The 23,541-nt window shown below is 41.4% G+C and overlaps 1 protein-coding gene across 9 annotated transcripts in view; it reads right to left on the bottom strand.

Moving 5' to 3' along the window:
• Nucleotides 1-23,541, bottom strand: part of EBF1 (EBF transcription factor 1) — a 271,263-nt gene that overhangs the window by 53,305 nt on the left and 194,417 nt on the right. For 5 of the 9 annotated variants that reach the window (XM_032124832.1, XM_032124834.1, XM_032124836.1 and 2 more), the window contains exons 9-10: nt 16,132-16,265; nt 8,352-8,478 (exon numbers count right to left, since the gene is read on the bottom strand). In XM_032124832.1, coding sequence (XP_031980723.1) covers nt 8,352-8,478; nt 16,132-16,265 — 261 coding nt within the window. The remainder of the gene's footprint in view (nt 1-8,351; nt 8,479-16,131; nt 16,266-23,541) is intronic. The other 4 variants (XM_032124833.1, XM_032124835.1, XM_032124837.1 and 1 more) reach the window with 1 other exon arrangement.

The raw sequence follows: 23,541 nt of genomic DNA, 5'->3' as shown, positions 1-23,541 counted from the left end.
AAGCCTGAATCTGTGGACATGGGCAATATTGAGACACATCTTCTCCGTAGTCACTGCTGTCAGAAGCTCTAACCAGGCTAGATAAGCACTACTGGCTGTGTAGGGATGCTGGTACAAGCACAAGGAACGAGGCTGCCCAAGTCCTGCCTCTGGGGAACGATGCTGCACATCCCAGAGCTGGGCACTTGTGAAACAAAATGCCTCAGCAAAATGGGCCCTCACTAATGAGCACCTCAAAGAATTAAGCACATCTTAAGGAGACTATTTGGCAGGCTGTGCTGTGTGAGAATGTGCCTCAGGCAGCTGTGCACTAAATTCAGGTCCTGCCTCCCTCTCCAGAGCCAGTGTGCCATGGGCACCTCTGAGAGCCTGGCCATGGCTTGGCCGCTCTTCAACCACAGCAAATCCTGCTCACCCTTCCAGCAGAAACCAAAGCATGCTGCACCCCACAAGAAGAGCAGGAAGGATGAGTTAGGTACATATATCTCCACGAGGAAGCCAGAATTCCCAGTCTATTAAACGTGTCAGTGGCAACAAGTAGTCGGGGATTCTGCTTTCTGGACCAGCAAAGAGACAGTGCCTTGTCCCTCTTCGTAGGGCACAGCATCAAAATGCACTAAAGTGATCAGTACAGCCTCTGCTGCCACTCTAAACTGCCCATTTCTGTGGTGTTTGTCTAACCTGGACACACACACATTAAGAAACAAGGCAGTGAAGCCCCCTGTAGAAACAAAAGTACAATGCAGACTTTTTAGAAATTCATCTCAGCTCCCTGTTTTATTGGCCATTTTTTTTTTAAAGAGGGAATAATATCTCATCAAGCGACATGAGCTAAAAGGAGAATAAAAAAAGATTAACAATTTCAGTCTGGAATAAGAGTTTTGAAGCAAGGGTATGAAAATTTAAAGGTACTGGGGTGAGGATAAAGAAAAGAATTTACAAGGCTTATTTTGTGAATCCAGAGGGTTAATTTATCATGAAGTCTGGAACTTGAAAAGCAAAAAAATGGTTTATTGGCTCTGAAGGTCAGATAACAACGTTATATCATATTCAATAGGTTAAGGTTCCAAGGGTCTACGAGGCTGCATGACAATTGCAGGAATCCTTATAAAGTCTATTTTATACCTTTATTGTTAATAGCTTTCTAATCCTTTACCACAAATTTATAGTTCAGAAATGGCAACACATCTTAAAGATTAAAGGTATGTGACAAACAGTTCATGTCCTTTAATAATCAAATCTCATAGTTTAGATTGGGGGCTTATCAGGCTTTCTCCTACTCCATGGTTTCATAGGTAGAAAATACTTTATATCCCTATTACATGAATGATGAATGGGACCATTGGTTATGGGCTGTTATTTGCTTGGCTGTAGTCAATATGTTTTCTTTGGACAGAGACGTCAGTGATTTATTTCTCTTTTGGCCTTATCACTTATTAACTCAGGGCAGACAGAAACAGCCAAGGTTGTGAATAAGGACTAGTGCCCATTTAGACTTCTAATATCAGAGAAAATATTCTTTTTAATGATCCAGCTACCCTTTGCTGTGTAGAGCCTGATTGCACTTCCCTCTAACTAGAAAATAAAGGTCATATTTCTTGGAAAGTGTATACATAAAATATGCAAAATAATATGTTTCCTTCCCAGCCAGCTTTATCCTGACGGTTGCTGTAATTGCTTTCATTTTGAAGCTGTCCAACAGGTACCCTGCACACTTTTAGTAATTGTTTTTTGCAGTGTGCTATGGTGCTACCAGCATTTAAGAAATACCAAACATATGAGGGTTCTGTGTTCCTATTAGCATAGACTAGGGATTTTCCAGTTTACCTCCACCATCTCCTCCCTGCAATCAATTAGGATTCCTCCCAGCTTCCTTCCCTGACTTTCTGCAAACCAAACCAACCACCCTAATATTCTTAATATTCCACCCTGTTAACCATCCATATTTCACTCCACTGGGCATGTCCTTACAAGCTTCAAAACAAATATTTTGGTAACAACATTAACCCCCCAAACCACCACCAAAATGATGAAAACTGAACTTATTTCATCTAGAAAATCTTGTTCCAAAACATTTGCAGCCTTTTGTTTTTCCCCTAAAAGTTTCCAGGAAGGGCAGGTGACTGACTGGAACACACAAAGGGCCAGGTTCAAGCTTAAACTCAAACAGAGATTTCCTGAGAGCAACTTTTCTCCTCAAGGGCAGCTAACACTCAGATCACATCACTGATGAGGGGGTTTGGAGGGAGAGCCTGCACCAATCCCAGCCTTGTTTTCCCTGCAGTTTCCTGGACACAGCAGTAGTGCCATGAGTTCTTCAGTGACTGTGGCAAACACCTCTGGAGTCCCCATGGCAAGGTCCACCAGGGAAGGAACACTTGGCACAGTGAGATAAAGGGGGAACCCAGTGAAATCTGCATTAGGATATTTTTAAAACAGTTGTTCCAAGGATTTTTTTTTTTTTTGCTTGTTTCCAGAGACATTAATTAAATTCCCCAGTAAAAGTTTACATTTAAAAAGGCTTGATTTCATTCATCCTTACTTGATTGAGCTCTAGAGTAAGGATTTGCTATCTCTCCTCCCCTGATCCTCTCTGAGATCAAGAACAGGTTTTCTATGGAGCATCCAAAGCCCAGGGTAACCTGCAGCACAAGGCTCTTCTGCTTTCAAGAATGAACAGCTCTTATTTTAAACTTTATATATTTCTTTGTTTTGAAGGATTTTGTTCTGTTCTGCAGCACCTTGTGACTATTTAACTTCAAGACATTTGATACTTTTTATTCTGCCACTGCTATTAATATTTACTAGTGAAAGGCAGATAAAAACTGCTGTTAAAAACGAACAGCATTCATTTGCTAGCTATCAGATCTCATAGGTGGTCACTCTTCTGGAGAAGTGATGTGCTCTGTATTTCATTTCAGCTTAATGATCCTCATATCTTTGAGGGTGAAGAATTTTATAAACACATCAGTATAAAACCTGATACAGCATCAGAGATGCTGGATTTTTTCTTTTATTTTTATTGTTCTGTTGATGGTGGCCTTCTCTCCTGATTTATACTAATCAGTTATTGAAGTGCTCATGATTTAATAATAAACACACATGAATGAGGCATTGTAAAACTAATGAGGTTGTGGATTACTGATTTTGAGAATAACTGCCACTAGGTTTTAACATTTCTCAGGAACTAACAGCCACACAGCTATGGCCAAGGTTAGATGGTGTAAGGGTCAAACTCCAGTCTACAGGGATCAAGAAAGGCTCCACTGAGGCTACAGGAACCTCTGACAGCCAATCTCTTATCACCACTTCTTTTTCCTTCCTTTTTTTTCTTTTTTAAATTGTATTTTTTTAGTCTACAAACTCCAGAGCTCTCCATTCTGAAAACTGATTGTTTCATTGATTATGTATCTTTTGAACTTTGCATAGTTATTGGTGCTTTCTTGAAAAGAGGAAATTTTCCTAGCAAAGGAAATCGCTGAAGTTTACCAGGCTGGAAACTTAAGGGGCTCAAGATCAGTTTTTAAGTGGTTCCAATTCTAACCAGATCTCTGTACATGACTCCAACCTCTGCTTCGAGGACCATGGATTGAAGTTTGAGATGGTGACAGGTAGTTTTCAGTCTCTTACTCTTGAAGGTATTTGACTTAAAAAAACGAAAAGAAAATGATTCTCAGAAGACAACTACTCCTGTGCTTCTGTAAATAAAACTACCTAAAATTAAAAATCTGAAAATGAAGTCACCTAAAACAGAGACTTTTGGAAATCATCTGTGATCTGCAAGGCCCTTCCTGTTTGTACACAGACTCAAATGTTTTTCAGAAGATTTTTCCACATGAGGCTATTTCTTCTTTGTAGCAAATAGGGGAGTGAAAAGTTCCCTGAGAAGCCCTGTGACATTTCAGAGACAGACGCAGTTTCCCAGAAATTCTGTGAATATCCTGACCTTCACAGCACCAGGATTTCCACATCTCCCCACACACAGTGGCCCAATGGCATAACACAAACGCTGGTCAGCCCAGGCAGTGTCCACTCTGTCCTACTCAGCCTTTGTCACAGTTATCCTGGAGGATCAGGGCTCAGCATCCGGGTTATTCCCAGTGCACAACAAGCCCTGTGCCCACACTCACCCTCCAGCCAGCCATTCCCATTAGCAGCACTTCTGAAGACACATCCCACCCCACAGCTCGTAACAAACCCCAAATGGCCCACGGGGGACTTGCCTGTTCCTCTTGGTGCCCTGTGAGCACACAAAGGGTTCAGCCCACAGCCTCCCTGCAAGCCTAATGCAAATTAAAATGGTCCCTAAATTCCAACCTGTATCCAACCACGTAACCTACTTCCAAAACGAGGAGCAGTATTTGAGGTACTGCTCGGCCAAGAATCTGAATTAACCTGTGTTGCACACAACCTCAGTGACACAGCTCTGTACTTCTGGCCCCTATGAAGTCTTTTGCTCTGCTTTGGGAATAAAAGCACAAAATCTTAAACTGAGCAGGTGGTAGAAGACATAGCATAATGCATTTTTATGGACCCTCCAGATGTCCTTTCCAATATGCAGTGAGATAAATTCTCATCTCACTTACAGTCGTGCAGCCCCACTCAGATCTTGCAGTTTAGTACCACTGCAAAAGTCATCTGTGAAATTCATGTTGTCCATGGTACACCCATTTTTTTTAAATTAAAACAAACCCAAAGAAAATCTCAAAGGCCTATCTGCATATCACAAATTTGTGACAATTCTCCAATTTAATTCAACCATATATATATCAAGGTGCCCTGAGACACCTTGCTACCTATGGATTTGTATCTCCAATCTCTGCCTTTATCTCAGTTTCTCCAGTCCTAAAATAATGCTAGTGATACATACCTGACTTCCAAGTTGTGACACAAAGCTTAATTCATCCAATGCTCTCCAATGCCAGAAGAAACTTAGAGATGAAGAGTGCCACAGCAAGTTTGGGTATTTCTATGTGCAATATGGACGTTTAATATTATTCCAAAATGAACACACATTCAAAGTGTGTTCAGACTTCTGTATTTCTAATAATGTTCTCTCAGGAATGTCAAAGCTTAAAATCAAAGAAATAATTGCTCTCTAAGTGCATGCTAATGGCTCGCTCTGCAGATGGAAAATAAAAAACTGATGTTTTCTTGTAAGCATGGGGTTGACACTGGTTTATTTCTTTCAGAAATACTCACAAAAGCCAGGATTTCTCTGTATATATGTGACCTTGATTTCTAGATGGCACATGGACTGCTTAGAGATCATGTTACTAAGTTATTTGCAGTTAAAGAGGAAAAAAAGGCTAAAATTAATGGGTCACTGGGTATTTTCTTCTGAGAACTTAACTACTTAACAGTAAGAAAAAAACAGTTTACAACCAGGTGGCTTGAGGGGATATTTTGTTGAACACTGATTAAAAATAATTTCTTCTAAATGAGACCTGACCACAAAATGGGACCATTAACGAGCAGGGACATTCTCACCAGAAAGGAAACTACGCTTGATCAACTCCTGCACCGCCCACAAACCCCAGGTCTTGTTCTCTCTCTCTCTGACACTCTCTTTTGCTTTTCCCCCCCCCTCCTTTTTCTGCTCTCCCCTTTTCTTGTTCTTAATAGCAGGGTAAATAAGCAGCAAGTGATGCTGAAATGTTTTCGGCCAAAAACAGAGGCCAAACTCCTCTGAGAAAACATTTGGCCTCTGTGGTTTTGTAATATGTTCCAGAACACTGAGTTCACTGAAGAACATTGTGAAAAACTCCCATCGGCTGGAGTGATGCTGGGGAATGTTACTGTATCCCAACTTCCAATTGGTCCATTTCCTGCAGGCCTTGTTAAAAAAAAAGAAGGAGAAAAAAAAAAAAGGAAAAAAAAATAGTGCTATGTGGGAGTTAAAACAAGTTCTCATGGGAAAAATGAATGACAAGAAATTCTAGCTTTAAAAGAAACAGCTAATCTGCTAGTTTGATTGTTCTTCAAAACTTACAATGAACCAATAATCCTAATTAAAACCACTTGGCCTAGTTCTCTAAAGCATCATAGCTTTTTCTATGCTTCGTTTGTACACACCATAGACTATTAGTTTTTTTCTAGTGCTCACTAACAAAGTGCTGACTTTGTTGGGATGGCTGAGCTAATTTCGTGAACTCAGTGTGAAACCTTAGCTAAACAAAATTGTGGTAATTTTCCTTAATTTGTAAAAGTGATTGGAGTGCAAACAAAATTTTCCTCTTGGGTCAATCCTATAATTTTCAATTAACTAAAACTAATCGGCAGGCGTGTACTGAACCTGCATTTTGTTTAAAGGGCTGGAAGGCACTTCTGAAGGTCAGGATGCATTAACTGTTTTTATCTTAGTTTCATTTAGTCCTTTTTAAAAAGCTACATTTAAGTTCAGGCTGGCTCTAAAAGGAAAATGCAAATTGTGTGAGGTAGGATTTCAGTCACAACAGCTTTACTGTATCTATTGTAACTCTGTAAGTAACTGCATAAGTGAGAGAATTGTCCATGGACTGGCTCACCTTTGATTTTATAATTTTTTATCATTATTATTTAGTACTTCGTAACTTCCATTTATTGAATGAAAAATACTGTGTTTTAAACACCAACCTGAAAATGCATACATGGAAACACTCACCCTACTGGGACACTTTATTTCCACATTCAGCCATCTGCTTCTGGGCAGACAAGCTAAATTGCTGCCCTCCTTTTTACTGGAAAAGCTAATTAATGATGATCTGAAAAGCAACCCCAAAATGGGTTCAAGCCATTTTTACACTTAAAGAAGTCATCAAAAATTTCTTTGCAAAGTTAAGGAGAGCAGGTTTCCCCCTTTTTTCTTCCTTCCACATTCACACCTGCCATTTCACCAGCCCCAGGGGCAGCCACCCCAGTGAGGTGACAACAAGCAGGACAGCACAACTTCCTGCAAGAAAGAGAGGAGGGAAAGGATTCATCTCAAACAGTCTAAAGCTCTGGGCAACCCACTCCAGTGATGGTTCACACCATCAATTTGCACTAGCCATCAATCTGACCTTTGCTTTTCCTTTTGTTCCAACACATTCAAACTCTAAATAACTTTTCTGATATGGTGAGTTATCATCCAGTATATGGACTTCCCACACATTGCTGAAATCATAATGCTCACAAATAAACACACAAAGCCTCCACAAGTGCCTGCTGCTCGGCCAGCAGGGCAACATGTGAACATTGTAAGAGCCAGTGTAAAGAAACCCAGTGCATAATCCCAACTGGGAGAGAGGGTATTTGAAAAAAAAAAAAAGAAAGCTTTATAAGGCACCTTTGTTCAACTTCCTTAGTGTTAACAAAATTCAAATAAGAGCTTTCCTGCCCAGCTGGAGCACAGAATTCTCTCCTCTGCCTCAAGTCCCTGGGTGTACATTGAGAGCTGGAGCAATGTATGTGCCCAGTGGAATTCAGAATGCCTCAGTCACAAGTATTTATGATATATCTTAAAGTTCCAGGGGCAATCAAAGATGAGGAAATGAATTGCACTGGGTTGTGCTGAACCACAGTTCAGGCAAACAGTTCCAGCATAGTCCTGGCTGTAGATGTGAACAAGTGCATTAAAAGCACATCAAAACCAGGGCAAAGCTGTTAATTCCTGCAGCACACACACATTCCAAGGAATCAATGACACACATCCCTTCTAGAAAGTTAAGCTGCTACTTGATTTATTTCCCAGGCCATTCTTATAACTACTGAGAATGGTTTGACACTGACAGCACCTGCAAAGTCCCAGTGTAGTTTTTTTGTTAGTAATTCTTGAGGCCAAATCACTCTACTTAGTGGTCTCCAGTGTGGAGACCCCCCCAAAGCACCTGCAAGTCGCTGTGTCTGCAGCACTGGCTGGGCTGAGAGCTACTTGAGCTCCCTGGAAGTCAGAGACAAGTGAGTTATGGTGAGATGGGCTGGCAAACAGGCTGCTGCTTTGAACCCTTGCAAGACTTGCTGGAGAACTGAGATGGAGATGTTTAGCAGGATCCTTCTCGGGGCAGCTTTGTGTGTCTGGCTCCTTGTGCTTGCACTCTTCCCCTGTTTGTTTAAGTACTGCAGTATCTGTTTCCCTCCTTCCTCTCCCCTCCTGGGTAAAGAGATGTCCCATTGTGAGGACAACCAGCCAAACAAAAATCCCACACTGGTGTTTTCAGATTCATCCCTACAGTTACCCAGTTCTGACTCCAACCTCAAACTGGTCCCTTCACTGACATCCTCAGCCAAAACAATAAGATACAGCACAGCTTTTAACGACGAAAGCAGAAGCCTTAATAAGTGTGATGTATTGCCTGCCCTATTTCTCCTCCTTTCATCTAAAGCATCCATACCTGTGTAAATGAATCTTCCAGGCGTTCCCTTGCAAAACTGCTTAGACTTGTAAGACAATGTAACTTCTACAACCCCTGGGATATGTCGGGGAGGCGTCTGTACACGGATGGCATGCGGAGTAATCAGCTAGAGAAAACATTGGGAAGGGAGAAGAAAGAGAAAAAAAGCACTGTTAGATGCTGAACACTTCTTTAATAACACTTTCCTCTCAGATCACAGTAAACAAGCTTTGAAACATGTAATTAACCTGTCAGTGTTTGAATACAATCTTGATGTAACCCACACAAAAGCCAATGACTACAATATTTACAAGCATTCTTGTAACAACATTATTCCTGTTTTCATACATGGCAGGCAATCGCTTCCTTGCGCAAGCATCAGCCCTGGTTTAAGCCAATAACTCCAGCTTACAGCAGCAGGATTCCCACGTTTGCTTGGATGAATTCTGAGGTATGACAGTGTCCAACACAACAGATTCATAAATGACACGTGGTCACACGTGTGAACATGGCACAGCACAAGCCTAGGGTTTTAAATACTCTAGTCCCCACCTGATATCTGTACGTTGGAAAAGCACCACGTGCTGCTGCTTTAATTTTCTTTTCATTTTGTGGAGGTCTAACTGACTCCTGTGGAAATGCAAAGCTTGGCTTCTAAAGGATGCTGGATCTTTCCTTGAAAATTATGAGAGCACTCAAAAAAGATTTAGCAAATAAAACCATCTAACCATCACTTCCAGTCTGCTTTCACTGCAATGACTGACACATGTCTGAGAGGGCTTCTTCAGGTGCAGATTTACACAGAAGTAAGTAGATAAACTTAACTTTCTTTTTATTTTGGCTGGGGATTCTGATCCTCTTGGGACAAAGGTTGGGGTGGGTCAGTGCTGCACTTTCCAGGCTCTAGACCATTTTTGCTCTTTCAGGATTCTGGACTGAATTTAAAATGTGGTCCCTGAAATTATTAGCAGAGCCATCTAGGAGTTCACTAATTCATAGCAGATTATCTCAAATCTCTGCTGCTCTCAGAAACTACAGCATTGTCCTCCCCATCACCAAAATGTCCTCTTCTCACTCGCGCTCCCTCAGAAAAAAACAGTAAAAAGAGGTCCATAGAAAAGGTGACATGATTGTGTCCAACAACCAAGATACTGCTCTGGCACATGGATAATCCTTCTCTGGCTGTGGCACATTAACACACCTCTAGAGAGGCAAATAAAACCAAGACCATAACCTGGCTTGACAGTGAGCAAAGCGTGAGCACCCCATGCAGACAACTGCTCTATGCTCTTGGTTAAATCATGTCCTGGATTGAGGAATAAATTTCAACAGATTTTTTTATATAATAAAAAACTTATTTTATTCTTATTTTTACTAGGAACCAAATGTTTCAGCATTGTAGTAAGGTCCTAGCAAAAAAACCCAGACTTTCATCCAATTCTTTGTTTAGGGCACAGGACTAAAAAAAGAGCACAGAAGGAGAGTAATATCTGTCTGAGAGCCATCTGTGCTACAGAGGGAAATGGCACACACAGTAGGGAGCTCTCCATATTTAAAATAAGAAAATTAATATTAAATCAAGTTGAACGTTAAAACCAAAACTACCAGCATCAACTGCTCCAAAAGCTATTCAGATCCACAGAAGTCAGAAGCCACATGTCATTTTAGAAATTATCATGTAGGGGTTGATATCTTCTTGTTTGGGAGCTCCAAAAGTATGTTTTCAGGCTCTGCTTTGGAATCGTGTGGTTTAGAAACTTACTTTGAAAAGAAACCTGCCCTTTTTTCTAAATTGCTCACTCTATCAATTGGAAAAAAAAAATTAACAGGAGTAAAACAAAACCCAAAACCAAACCCCAAACTTCCAAGGAATGCTTTTACTTAAAACGAGTTGTCTTACAATTGAGCTGACCAAAGCCTAAAAGTCCAGGCCAATTCTCTGCACACCCTCAAAAGGCAGCAGAGGCCGAAGGCAGTGCCAAGCAGCAATTGATTTCTAGTGCTTCAGACACTTCTCACATTGGGATGAGCCACTCTCTGGAAGCTTTGACCCTTCCCCACTGAACCAACACGACAAGTTTAGACTACTTGCTCAACTGTAGGCAGCCAAACATAACTGAGATAAATCCCATCCTCGAGTGGTTCTGGTTAACTGGGTGAAATGGCAAGATGAGAAAAAAATTATGACATTTTTGAGAGAAAATATTTGTAAAAACAGCCAAGGATTTTAGTAGTAAAGGTTAACACGCTCATCTTACTACATCAGCATGAGCCTTGCATCCCTCACCCCCATTCTGTACAGGCAGCTTCTGGTTGGATCTTTGAATTTCCCAGCATTTACTGGTCTGTCACCACTTTAATGTTCTTTAAATATAATTTGTGGCATTTTCCAATACTCATCTTCCCTGTTTCCCAAGAAATGTCTGACCTATTTATGGTCCATTGTTACAGAGAGCTGGGGAGAGTTAAGCAAGTTTCCTGGTTTATTCTCCACAAACAGTTTGGTTTTCCTTTGTGCTCTGAAGTAAATAAGTTTAACTGTGTTTAAAACCACAAATATACAATAATGTCGCCCACACATTCCCAAAGGGTGAACATTATGTCTGAAGTCCTATGGTTTAGGACGCTCAGGATGTATTTTATTCCTCTCTTCCCTACAACTAAAGCTTGGGAGGTATACCAGGAGAATCCATGGGCCTTTTCCTTTTGCTATTTCTCCGTCACATCCGTCATTGACCACTGGCAGGGATTCAGTGCTGAGCCAGGGGGGCCTTTGCTCAGGGTCAGCCTTCAGGTCTCCTGGCCAGCTTGGTTATGCACCAGGAGTTCCCTACATTGCTCTCATATCAGAAGATTGGCTTTAAGGGACAAGCAATGTTCCTTTGCACATCAAAACCTCCCACCTTTGGTCTCAAATTCTGGTTCCGCAGTGCTGCCAGGATCTGCGCTATGGACTAGGGACCAGCTCTCCAAATTGTCCAGATTGGTTTGCAATCCAAATGACCCAACTGGTGCTGCACTTGTCTGGGCATTCCAAGCCCACCCACAACAAAAGCAGATCTGCCCCTGCCTTCTATAACTCCAGGATTGTGGGATGCTTTCCTGTCAACACTGTCAGCCTGAGGCCTAATGTTGGGAACCCACTCCACCTTTCCCTGGATGTTTTTTCCTTCACACCGACATAGCCTGTACCTTCTTCAAGGCATAATCTGCCTCATCTTTACATGCAAAGCATCTGGAACAGGTCAGCTATTACCATCCAGGGATATTAAAAGTAAGGACACCACTTCTGGATGCCTCTGAGGCCTGAGTATCTGGAGACCGGTAAAGCGTTTTGAGGAAGCATCACGACATGATGACCCTGTTGTTTTTAGGCATCTGTCCTCGCCCAGTGACGAACACAAGACACTGAGGTAGATGAGCTCCCTGTGTGACCCAGCAGGGCCAGTGTGTCCTCACCTCAGCTGGGAACTCTTGGTAGATGACAGACATCAAAACAATCATACATGCCAGGAACCAAGAATTCCTAAATAGGAGTTATTTGCCCTTCTGAATAAATTTTTTAAATGTAAATCTTGAGCAAGACATTAACCTGTGATTTGGACGTGAACCCACCAGCTGAAATCCCAGATCCATCTTCCTCCTCCATTCCAGCATTTAGCAAATTGAGAAATGGAGCAGGACATGAAATTAGTAACTGGACCTTTCTCCCAAGGGGTTTTCAAGTGAATTGGCCTGATACTTAGCAACTGCATTTGCTGTTTGATGTAAATTCTTACATGTCACCTGGGACATGCAGTGGGTTGCACTAAAACCTGAATTAGGGATCTTCAGAATAGTGGGCGGTGCCTGGCCTTCAAAATCCAAAACACATTTGGGCTGAGTGTGTACAACAAGCCTCTTTCTGTGGTTTGCTAATATATTCTAGGCATTCTTGTGTGATACAGCATCATTTCACACTCTTCAGAGTGCCAGGTTACTTTCTTTTTTTAAAAGTGACATTTTATAAGGAGATGTCATTAATCTGAGTCACTAGTTTATTTTTGCATGCTTGAGCTCTGGTTTGTGGTTAGGGAAATGGTGACAATCAGTCATAAATTTGACTTTGACTCTGTGTGAAGAGGACCATTAGGACAGGAATGAAGAAAAATCTCACCAACTGAAGGTAATGACAGCTTTCAGTGAGAACAGAACCCTTAAGGTACCTATATTTTAAAAAACGACCAATAACTTTGTATGCCTCAATTCTGGGCATCCAGATGCCATTTAATAAGCCTTGGTTTGCAAAAAGAGGGTGCCTACTCATTTTTTAAAAATGAGTCAGAGCTCCAAAATAAGCATTCAAAAACAGAGACTTCCAAAATCAATAACAAACATAAAAAGCAAAATAAAAAACTGTGTCACAGAATTTGATTCAGCAGCAGCAAAAAAAAAAAGAAGCAGAAAAACAACAAACCACCAAACCAAAAAATCACCCCCTGTTTTTGTGCTGTACAAAGGTAAAAAAAAAAAAAAAAAAAAAAAAAAAAAAAAAGGAAAAAGATGTTTGAGTGCTTCATCTTTTCTTAATATAAAAGAAAAAGAAGTTGTTTCCAGCTGACTCTGTACAGCTGCAGGAATGTTCTTGGCAGGAAAGTGTTTGAAGAAATAGTTCATTTTAAGCAAATATGGTGGAATATTTATAAGAAACTAATTTTGTCTTCACAATCATGTATTTGCCCTGAAAGTCGACTCTGAGAGTCTCAGCACCCCAACAGGAGAGAGAAACAACCGAGGGTTCTTATCAGCAGCGGCGATTTGGAATATTTGCGACCACGCAGGGACACAGAACCTGGGTGAAACCCCCCAAATTCCAGCTCTGTGTGTGTGTGCACTGCCAGCAGAGCCTGTCTGGCACACAGAATGTTTGCTGGGAGTTGTCTGAGCACATCCAGCATGTGCACCCGATAGACCAGCACTGTTTGTTTGTCGGTTACGAAAGCCCCTTGGAAAAAAAGGCATTAGACGGCCCATTCTGCTTTATTCTAAAAATACCAAGGGCTTTTAAAGTCATTTTTATAAAGTAATATGGGAGGTAAGGATTAATTGAACCTACTGGCTTAGGGTATCTGCATTTCTGCACAAAATTAATGTGACAAATTAAGTTTTTATTTAGTTCTCCCTGGCTGAGAAAGGTTGCAATTATGTTAGAGTGTTTACAGCTAAAATATATGTTTAAATAATAAATACGTGTTTCAGAAACCATTTTAAACCTCCTTTTTTTAACACAGTCAACTCCATTTCAAGCATATAAATATTTCAATTACAAAACTTGAATACATGTAAAATAAATTAAAAATATATTATTTACATTTCAAATTATTTATAACATGCTTTTTGACAGCAACAAATTCACTCTTAAAAGGAACTTTTTTTTTTTTTTGTCTTTTAACTTTACTTCTGAACTGGGGTAGGATTTATATTTTAAATATCCATGCAGCTCAGGTATTTACGTGGATTTTGCTATAATAAAGTCTGAGTAATATAGGACCTTTACGATAATTATCTTCACAGCACCTCTCCAAAGAAGGTGACTAATCTTATTACTGTTTTAGAGAAAGGGAATTGAACTTTAAGTAGATTATACGATTTGCCCAAGGTCCCATGCAAAGTCTGTAGCAAAATGATGCTTAATTTCAATATTAGACTTCAACCCCCAAACCACCTGCAATTATAGCTGAAACTGAAGCTAGAAAAATCCACATGAAAATGCTCTGCAAGACTCACTCTTTTTCTTTAGTCTCTGCCTATCTGGTTTTGTTTGGGATTTTCTGCAGCCCAGTTAAAATGATGTTTTCTTTGGATCCATGAAACAACAGGATGAACTTTAAAATTCATCCAGAATTCAATGACAAAATAACTCGGACAAGTTTGCTCATAACTGGGCCTTACTGGCAACTCAGGATGAGCCTGCTCCAGTTTTGAAATGGACTCAAATTCAGAGGATTGACAGTTCAATTTTATACTCTATTAAAGTAAAACAAAAATATTCTTCTTGGGTACTGAAAATGCTCTAGACATTTTTAGAAATGGGAAGGCAAATGAAAGAACTTATTTTGTACTTCATAGGTGGCTCGTATGTGTAATTTGAATTATTTATAGATCACTATTATTTAGGGATCACTCAGACAGCTCATGCATTTCTGCACTTGTTTACCATGTTTGTCTCCTTCTTTTAGAAAGAATGTTCTTTTCTCCTATATGATTTTTGACTGCTCTCATAGGTTATGAAATGAGAAGCAATTCTGTAAGGGAGAGACAGTGAAAGAGTTTTCCTCAACACCAGCTTGCAGCCCATTGCAGAATTCCCAGCAGCAGCAGACTGGCTTCGGTCTGGACCCCCTCTAATATTATTAACTTCATGACAAGGCCTTGCAACCATCAGCAACAATGTTTTGACCAGCACTCAGTCTCCTGACATTAGAAATTGAAAATTAATGGCTTCCACTAATAAATAGAATCAAGATTTATAATGAAAGATCCAATTCTGCAGCACCAAAATCAGAGCACTTTCCTCCCAGCCCCTTCACCTTTCCCTGTAAAACGTCTGCAGCCATAATGGCTTCAATACTAACACACAGAATGCTTACACTGGGCCCAGGGGGCACTTTCATGATCACATAAGGGCTTCAGAATAGGGCTCATTTACTATCTCTCCTTTTCTGGAATGCCCTTTCATCCACACTTGTCCTCAAGTGGAAGGATGAGAGAGAGAGAGAGAGAACAGTGAAGGACATTAGAGAATACTCTTCACATGGAAAAAATGCTGCCATATGTGCAGTGGAATCAGTAGGGGGAATGTGGTGGATATAAATTAGGCTACAGTGTTTATTTAATATTTACAGGATATAAGGTAAAGGAGATCCTCTCGCCATTGGGAAGCATTGCACAGATATTTCAGGGAGGCTGGGGCTTTTTTCAGTATTAAAATAATGAAAATGACAATTTCTTATTAAACCCCCAAAATGTTTTTGGAAAACCCTAAGTTCAAAATGTTCCTTTCCCTGGAGCTGCCTCCCTGTGCCAGTGGGGAACTCTGCCATGGCTTCTACAACCCTGGCCATGGCCATGGCGGCGATGCTGCCTGGGTTTTAACTTTCCACAGGTTTTTGGGGAATATCAGGCTCCATGATTAATTATGTGCTGGGAAAAGACAGGTTTTAAGGAGCTGAGAGGAATAACAACAGCAGAAAAATAGATAAGAAATAACGAAAGGGTTCCTGTGAAACTACAGGGGCGCCTGCTAGGTATGAGGAGTCTACTGTGGATACAACACGGTGCATTTGGTTGCTGCTATGAAAATGATACTTATGCTAAGTATCCAGACTTTAGGGATATGTTATTCAGAGGTGCTGAATTTCTGCAATCTCCACCTCATTGAGCTGCAGCTACCAGCAGCCAGTTTCCCTGGAAAGCGGGATCACCTAAACGCTTGTTTCCTATGGGCCCTTAGCTATTGTAGCGCTAAATGCAGAATTATTCACACAGGCATTTATCCTCCCCTTTCCTTGGAATAAAACCCACTGAGCTAAATTCTGAGCCAGCGAGAGGAGATGCAAATTCCCCTGGCTATAATGCATTCCTGCCACAGGTAAATTTGACTAATTATTTTCATAAAACTGAGTGAGGCAAGGATTCGTGTCTCAACATTTGTTGCTGATTTAGCATGTGGCACAGAGAAAGGGCAGGCTGGCTACAAGGAGACAAAGCTATTAGACATTAGCGTTCAGACAACACCTACCTCACTCCAAACCAGCATGGTGCCGAATATGACCTGTAACCCATCAAAGAAATTGTCTCCTATGATGATGACAGTGGCACCTCCTGTAGTCCATCCTTCACTTGGACTGATGGCTTTGATACATGGTGTAGCTGCTTTTCAACACACATGAAAAAGAGAAGTATTCTGCTGTTAGAACTGGATTTTAATGATAGAAGACATGAGAAAAATAAAATAAAAGCTTTCCTATCCCCCCTTACTAACACAAAGATTTCAGAAATCATGCTCTTTCTAGTACATGTGCACGACCTCAAACTCTATATTTGGAAGCATTTTTTTCCTCAATTAATTTCTGTTTGGTTTTATTATCTGCATTGAAAAAAAAAATTTTTTTTAATCCTACATGAACAAAACAAATCACAGCATGATGGGCAGAGACCAATTGGAAACCAAGACACATCCCTTTTTTTATTATATATGAAATGTTCAAGACCTGAGTTAATAAAACAATCTCCAGTAAGCTTGCTTTATTATCCATCAGAACCCAAACTCACCAAGGAAACTCCCATAAATATTATGGAAAATATTGGCAAAATAAAAAAGGGTGTAACCCTCAGCATTTCTTTAACTATTCTGCAATCAGACGCAGGTTGTTCAGTATTAAACTATCCTGCTCTGATTAATGCTTTGGCTACTGCAAAAAAAAACCAACACCCCACAAGCAAAACCCACAGCTGCCATCCAGTCATTCCAGTTGTATTGCATCTACAGGAAAAACAAGATATGTGTGCAACACGTTTTGCCATATCCATGGAGTCTCACAGCCACTTTCTTGGCATTGTATCTACTCAGAGCCTCTGAGAGGATGTTGAAAACTCAAGTGCTGCTCAAATCTTGGACCAAGAGCTTCTGGTTTAAGACTATGTAAGCAGAAGCAGCTCAAATATTGGTGGGCTGGGGCAGTATAAACATTCACATATTGATTCTCCTCTTCTGCAGCACCTCAGAATTTAACTGTGCTGAAGCAACAGAAATAACATTACTGTAAAAATAACCTGAATTAGGCAAAAAGCCCTGGGTAACTCTCTGCTGTGGAGGCTCAGGGTGGTCACATCGGTTGACGGAAAGAAGCAACTTCACCCAAAATGCCACCAACTTTTCCTTGCTGATACAGCATCAGGTGAGAATATGGCATTAGACAACATTAGAGAACATTTCAATAAAGAAGGAACCTCAACAATTTCATTACTCATGAAAAACAGGTTCAAGGAGCAGCATAACTCCACCAGCCAACCTCGGAGTTGGAAAGAACAATTCTTTCCTGTAGATATGAACCCAGAGGGAAGAGGCTGCACTGCAAACTCAGGAAGGGCTGCCACTGCCCCCTTTCAGGGTTGCTGGCATTTGGCTGTGAACTGCTACTTGATGGAAAGGCTGATTAAGCTGTTAATTTGGTTTGTAACTTTGAGTATTTGATGATGTACTCAAGGAAGAGCACTCAGGCACTTCCTCAGGTAAGGATTTACTAGGAAGACAGGGATATTAAAGCCACCCATGTGTTAGCACCATCCAGGATAACACCCTTGCCACTCAATGGGGCAGTGTCATGAGTTACTTAATGAGGCACAGCCCCTGTCCTAAATTCTGCTAATTGCAAAGACAGAAAATTAATTCATTCACAGAAGCCTAATTCAAAATGCTCCAGACATAAAGTGCTAAAGAGAGCCCATGCATCTTTACGACTCCTTAGTGAAGTTCTGGTTGGTTGGAGCTAATTGCAGGAGTCAGTGTGGCTGCTGGGAAGCTCCTTCCCCCCAGCCCCTGGGCAGGGTGGGCAGGTGGGGAGCTGGGAAGCAGGAGGGAGCTGGAAAGGGAGCAGTTGAGTCACCCTCAGCAGCTCAGTTTCTGTGAGCACTGCCCCAGACTCACACCACTGCTGGTGGCAGGCATGGATGGGGAGCAAACAGACCCCGGCCATACCTACAAAAGGTTGTCAGGCACAAACTTTTCCACTACTTAAGCTGCTGGGGATGCCAGCTCCAGGGAAAAACACAAACAGGCAGAAAAAAAAATCATTACCCTACTCCAAACTTGGCAGAGCACAGCCATTAACTTTTACATGAGCTAACAAAAGAAACATCCTGACATTACCGTCACGAAAACGTAGCGCGCACACAGAAGTAACTTCAATATGTTTAATTTGGATTCAAGTTACTTGCATAAAACTGTGCATAAAAACCACTGTGATGTCCAAAAGCAAATGCTTTCCCTTCAGCCAAGCTCACAGCAACAGATTTACAGTGAAAGCAGCTTTTCAAAATTCCATCTAGCCCTTTCACAGAATCGAACTTTTTCATAAATAAAAATTAAAATCACTTCCAAATTACACCCTTTCCAGTATTCCCAGTTGATTATGGACACAAACCCCCCACAATAAAACCCAGAGATAATCAGTTTCCCATGTGTCAGAGAACGAGCTACTTTTCTTAAAGACTACAAGCAACATTTTTTTCCTAAATACCAGTGAATAAAAACTATTTGAGACCATAAGCCATTAACAGAAAACATATGCAGGCTTTGCTGAAAGGGTTGTCAAGCACTGGAAGAGGCTGCCCAGGGAAGTGGTTGTGTCACCATCCCCGGAGGGATTTAAAAGCCATGTAGATGTGGCACTTGGGGACATGGTTTAGTGGTGGGCTTGGCAGTGCTGGGTTTACAGTTGGACTCGATCTTTGAGGTTTTTTCCAACATAAATGATTCTACAATTGAAAATTATAGATTCAAGTAATCTTTACAATGAATGCAAGATACTGTTGGGCAGTTACAGCACCCCACAGAAAAGTTCTTGCTATTTATGTTGTGATGTTCTCTGTGGCCCCTACGTTGCACTCAGAGGTTCAAGGTGCTGCCCTGTGCTGCCACATGTATTTGAGTCCAATATTTTATACATGTATTTACTTCACACCAAACACGTGCCAAGTCCCATCCATGGCAGCCAGGGGGACTGAGGCAGACACTCAGGGCTCTGTGCTGAACTGGGGCTGTGAGCTCTTCACTGGGACACTCTCACCTGCAAAGCCACTGTGAGCATGTGTCATTTTATTTAAATATGTAGAAATTGTGCTGAATCAGTGCCTCATCAAAACTGCTGGCAATAGCCCAGGACATCTCCTCTGAGGATAAAAAGTCGGGACTTGGTGGTTTAATAAGCAGGGCAGGATGGTGCCCTTTGCAGGCACAGCCTGAGATGGAGTGAGAGCACTGTGCATTCCCAAAAAACTTCAGGGCATTCTTTTCCCAGGTCACAAAAACCAGAGGGACTCCCCAGCTTTCCCCACACAGCTTCTCTTGTTTTAAAGTGCAAGTGCCCATAAAGATTGGAAGGGCTGCAGGAGGTGCTGCCCAGCCAGGGAAGTGGCCCTGAAGGGCTGCATCCCAAGGAAGACGTGCTGAGGGAGGCATCCAGACTGCTACCTGTTTTTGAGGGCACAAAACATGTTTATACTATGACATATTTGCAACAACCAGTGTCATTCAGGACATTGGTCTGTCTAAAACTTTGCCCTTCCCAGGCTCTTTGCTTGGAGCACCAAGGAGGATGGAATCGGGTCCCGTTTGTAGCATCACCACAGGTAACACTGGGAGGGGGGCAAGGCAATGACCTCAGCTCTATTTATGCCCCTGGTACAAATGTCTGGCCAGCTCAGGCCCTCAGCTCTTCATACTTCTGCTCTTAATCACTTGGCAACTTTCAAAGCACTGTCTGGAAGGTGTTTACTTCTGTGCAACCCTAGGAAAACAGAGCTAGGCAGAATAATCTTTTCACTGGAGGCCTTGATTTTTCTACATTTTGTTTTGGTCAGAAGACAAACCAAAATATAGAAATTTTTTTTTTCTTTTTTTTCTTTTTTTTCAGAATGCAAATTTCCAGAATCTCTATCTGGAATTATAACACTTTTCAATACCTCCAAGAAAAACAAGATGTTTTGTTTCAAAATATTATGACTTCTCATGCCCTTCTGTAACCCCAAAACATCATTTCTGAAATAGTGTTTTTAAAACAAATAGAAAAAAAAGTTACTTAAAATTCATCTTTTTCTGTAGAAGAAGAGTTTTTAGTCAAAATCTGTAGCTTCTCTGGTAACAAAATACAGTGAAGGACTTTAGACCAGTCCTCATCAGGGCAGTGAAGTGTCCCTGATTGATAACATGAACAGACTTTAAGTCCAGGGAAGAATTATAACAAAAGAAAGAATAATTGCTCATTCCTACATATATGAACTTTTCTGTTGTTGTTGTTGAATGAACAACGGGAAGCCAACCACAGCAAGAACCTGAAGAGTTTGGTAGCCAGCTGTCAGACAGGATTTTCACACTCTTTGGTGTGAGCATGTCACACTCGTGTTTTTTCAGAACAGTTGGGCTGAGGAAAAACCAAACATCCCCCTCCAGCTGCAGCAGGACCTTGCAGCTCCTCACTGAAGGTGATGTGGCCACATCCTCCACTGGCTCAAACAACCTAATGGTTCTGAGCCTTAATGAGCTGCTCTCCTTCTTTGCATAATATCAGGGCAAATCAGTGCCCACCTCTGACAAGTCCCATCGTGCTGCTCCTGCAGTCCAAGCTCACAGATAGAGATGTCAGAGGCAGGCACTGCAATCCCAAACTTATGGAGGCCAATGGGAATTCTGCCACTGACTTCAAAGCTAAGGTCTCTATTGATAAATGTTAAGGATTTATGAGCAAAGCCTTAATGACTCCGAGGGAAACAACGCTCTTATGAAATCTTTATCTTTTTCTCAGAGTACACATTATTAAAATCTTATCACCTCCCATACAAAGGATGGCAGGTACCAACTCCAGCAGATGGGGAGCAAAATAGGAAAAGTTTTTTGTTGTGTGCTGCATGTGTCGGTGTGTTCCTGTGTTCCCACACCTCACAGCTACTGATATACAGGGGATTTTTCTTCCCTCAAACTGTGACAATAAAATGATTACCCCGCCACAGTTTAGCATAATGGTTCAGAAATGCTCATGGCATATTGCAGAGTTAAAGTGGAAATTATTAGGTAGCTCTTCTTTGTTATAATAATGATCACTCCACAAATAAAAGCTCTTCTCCCAAAGGTACTGCAAGGCACAAAATGCTAATTCTGAAGATTATGTGTGCGCTTTTATTAAATATTACTCTGCCCTGTCTGTTTGAGGGCTTCACTGCTCTGATTGTTTTATGAGTGCCATGTTAATGTCAGCCCCATCTTGCTAGCAGCAGGCACACATTTTAGCTTTTGTATGAGAGTTGATCAAAGGCCACGTGCTGAGGGAATTGCTGAGAAAACACGGACAAGCGATAAAAATCTAACAGATTAATTGGTTTAAATTTCATTTCAGGGCATTGAACTTTGGCTCAGGACACAAGTACTACACTACCAGTCAGGGCCTAATTACCACATTTCCAATTTGCCTCTGAACAATGCTTGGCAGGGAGAATAATAACAGTACTAATAATACTAATAACAATAATAATAATAACTAAACAACAGCATTAATGTCTCCTCTTAACTTCTTGTACACGTCTAACAACTTACTTAGTGTGCAGGCAATTGCAGTAGGAAATTCCTCTCCCCCACACCACCACCCACCTGCCTCCTGAGCATTTCTACCTGCCTCAAACAACACCTGATGACAGAAGCAATAACAGATGCCCTCAGGAGCATCTGAATTTACAGAATCAATAATCTACCAACTCCAGCTCCTCACAACCACACACTGGACATTTCATACTCTTAATTAGGGACCTGCATTTCTAAACAGAGATAGCTTTTTATCCTCCAACAGAAATGATCTGTTCCACTGATAGAAAACAGAGGCCAGAGGGAAAAAAAACATATTTACCACAAAGTTTATGGGTGGCCTTGGAATAAGGGTTAATTGAGCTTAGAGGTAAATGTTCACTGAGGTGAATTAGTGGGATGCACAGCTATCAGCAGGGCTCTGGGACTGCTCTTATTTAGCTTCTGAAATGTATTTGCTCTATGATTAATATCCAGTTTGTGCTGGTGACTGTAAGAATGACCTCGCCTGCAGTTTTTATCATGAAGTGTGGTTTCATCTTCTATTATTCCATAGATGAGGCTCTTGACAACAGTTGCTGCATCACAACAGGAGTTTAAATGATAGGGCACACGTTTTTATTTTTCTTTCTCTAAGAGTATTGTGACACGCAAGGACACTTGCATAAAGGCAGTTAAAACTGGGAATTAAGAGGAACAGGGAATTTATGTCTCATCTTAGAGGAAGTACTGAAAATATCTGGAATTTAATTTAATTTTCCCCTTTTTTTTCCCTGGGTAAAACCTAATTCCGGGCTAAATAAATAAATGAGCCACAGATTAACCCCACAGTTTATGGGTCTGATCCTGCAACCCATTAAACGCTTTCGCTAAACTACTGATTTTTCACAAATCAGTTTTAAGCACTCAAAACCATGACTTATTGAAGTTGTGATTCAACAAACCACTCAAATAAGTGATTAAAAACCCTGCTGAAGAAGTTGCAGGATAAGTAACTCGATTTTTAAAGGTAGCTGGGTAGTGTCCTGTGAAAAGCTCCCAAGATCTGGGCAGTGGATACAGAACTGGGGCTTCCCATTTCAAAACAGCCGTGGGTCACGTGTGGACCCCCCTGTGCAGGGCAAGGCTCACCCAGCCTCACACGAGGACCAGCAGCAGCACAGCCAACACAGCAATGCCAACACCTTGGCCTCAGGACTCAGTAATAATTCTGGGATTTTTTTCCAATTTGAAAGAATGAGCCAAATAATTTTTAAGGAGTTGAGCTGGCCTGTTTCATTGAGGGGGAGATTGTTTGGGGTTTGGATGGTTTTGTTTTCCCCTAAATAATACCCTCATTCTTGAGAAGCGGGAATTGTCAATCTGCTCACTGCTCTGAGTGTGCTGAGAGGGTGAACCCCAAAAATTCTGTCTGCCCAGGGAATGGTTGTGGGCTATTGCTGGAGCTGCATCCAGCACAAGCAGCTGAAAGCAGCTGAAGTTTATGAAACCAGCCTGGATGGGGAAAAGTCCTCAGGACCAGCCCAAAGGGTTAGTCATGGACACTTCAGGGAAAGAGAATGTGGCAGAGCTTTTATATATTTTACTGGAGCATTAAATCTTCACTCTTGAGCTAAACAATGTGTTTGCTGCTTATCTCGGTGAAGTGATGATCTTCCTGCTTTCCTTTTGCGTATCAAGCCGGCTCTGTCTCCCATTCTCTGCGGACAATGAGCAGCTGCTGTGCAGGAAACAGGGTAGCAGAGGTTTCCCTCTCGAGCAGATAACTCATGCAGCTTTGCGCAACACAGGCACGAGGATGTGATGCCCTGCTCCCCCTTCCCCAGCCCTCTCCTTCACGGCACCTCGATTTTTGGG

This window comes from Corvus moneduloides, chromosome 15 (genome assembly GCF_009650955.1).
Source record: "Corvus moneduloides isolate bCorMon1 chromosome 15, bCorMon1.pri, whole genome shotgun sequence".
In the NCBI taxonomy this organism is placed as follows: domain Eukaryota; kingdom Metazoa; phylum Chordata; class Aves; order Passeriformes; family Corvidae; genus Corvus; species Corvus moneduloides.
This window is presented reverse-complemented; position numbering and strand designations above follow the sequence as displayed.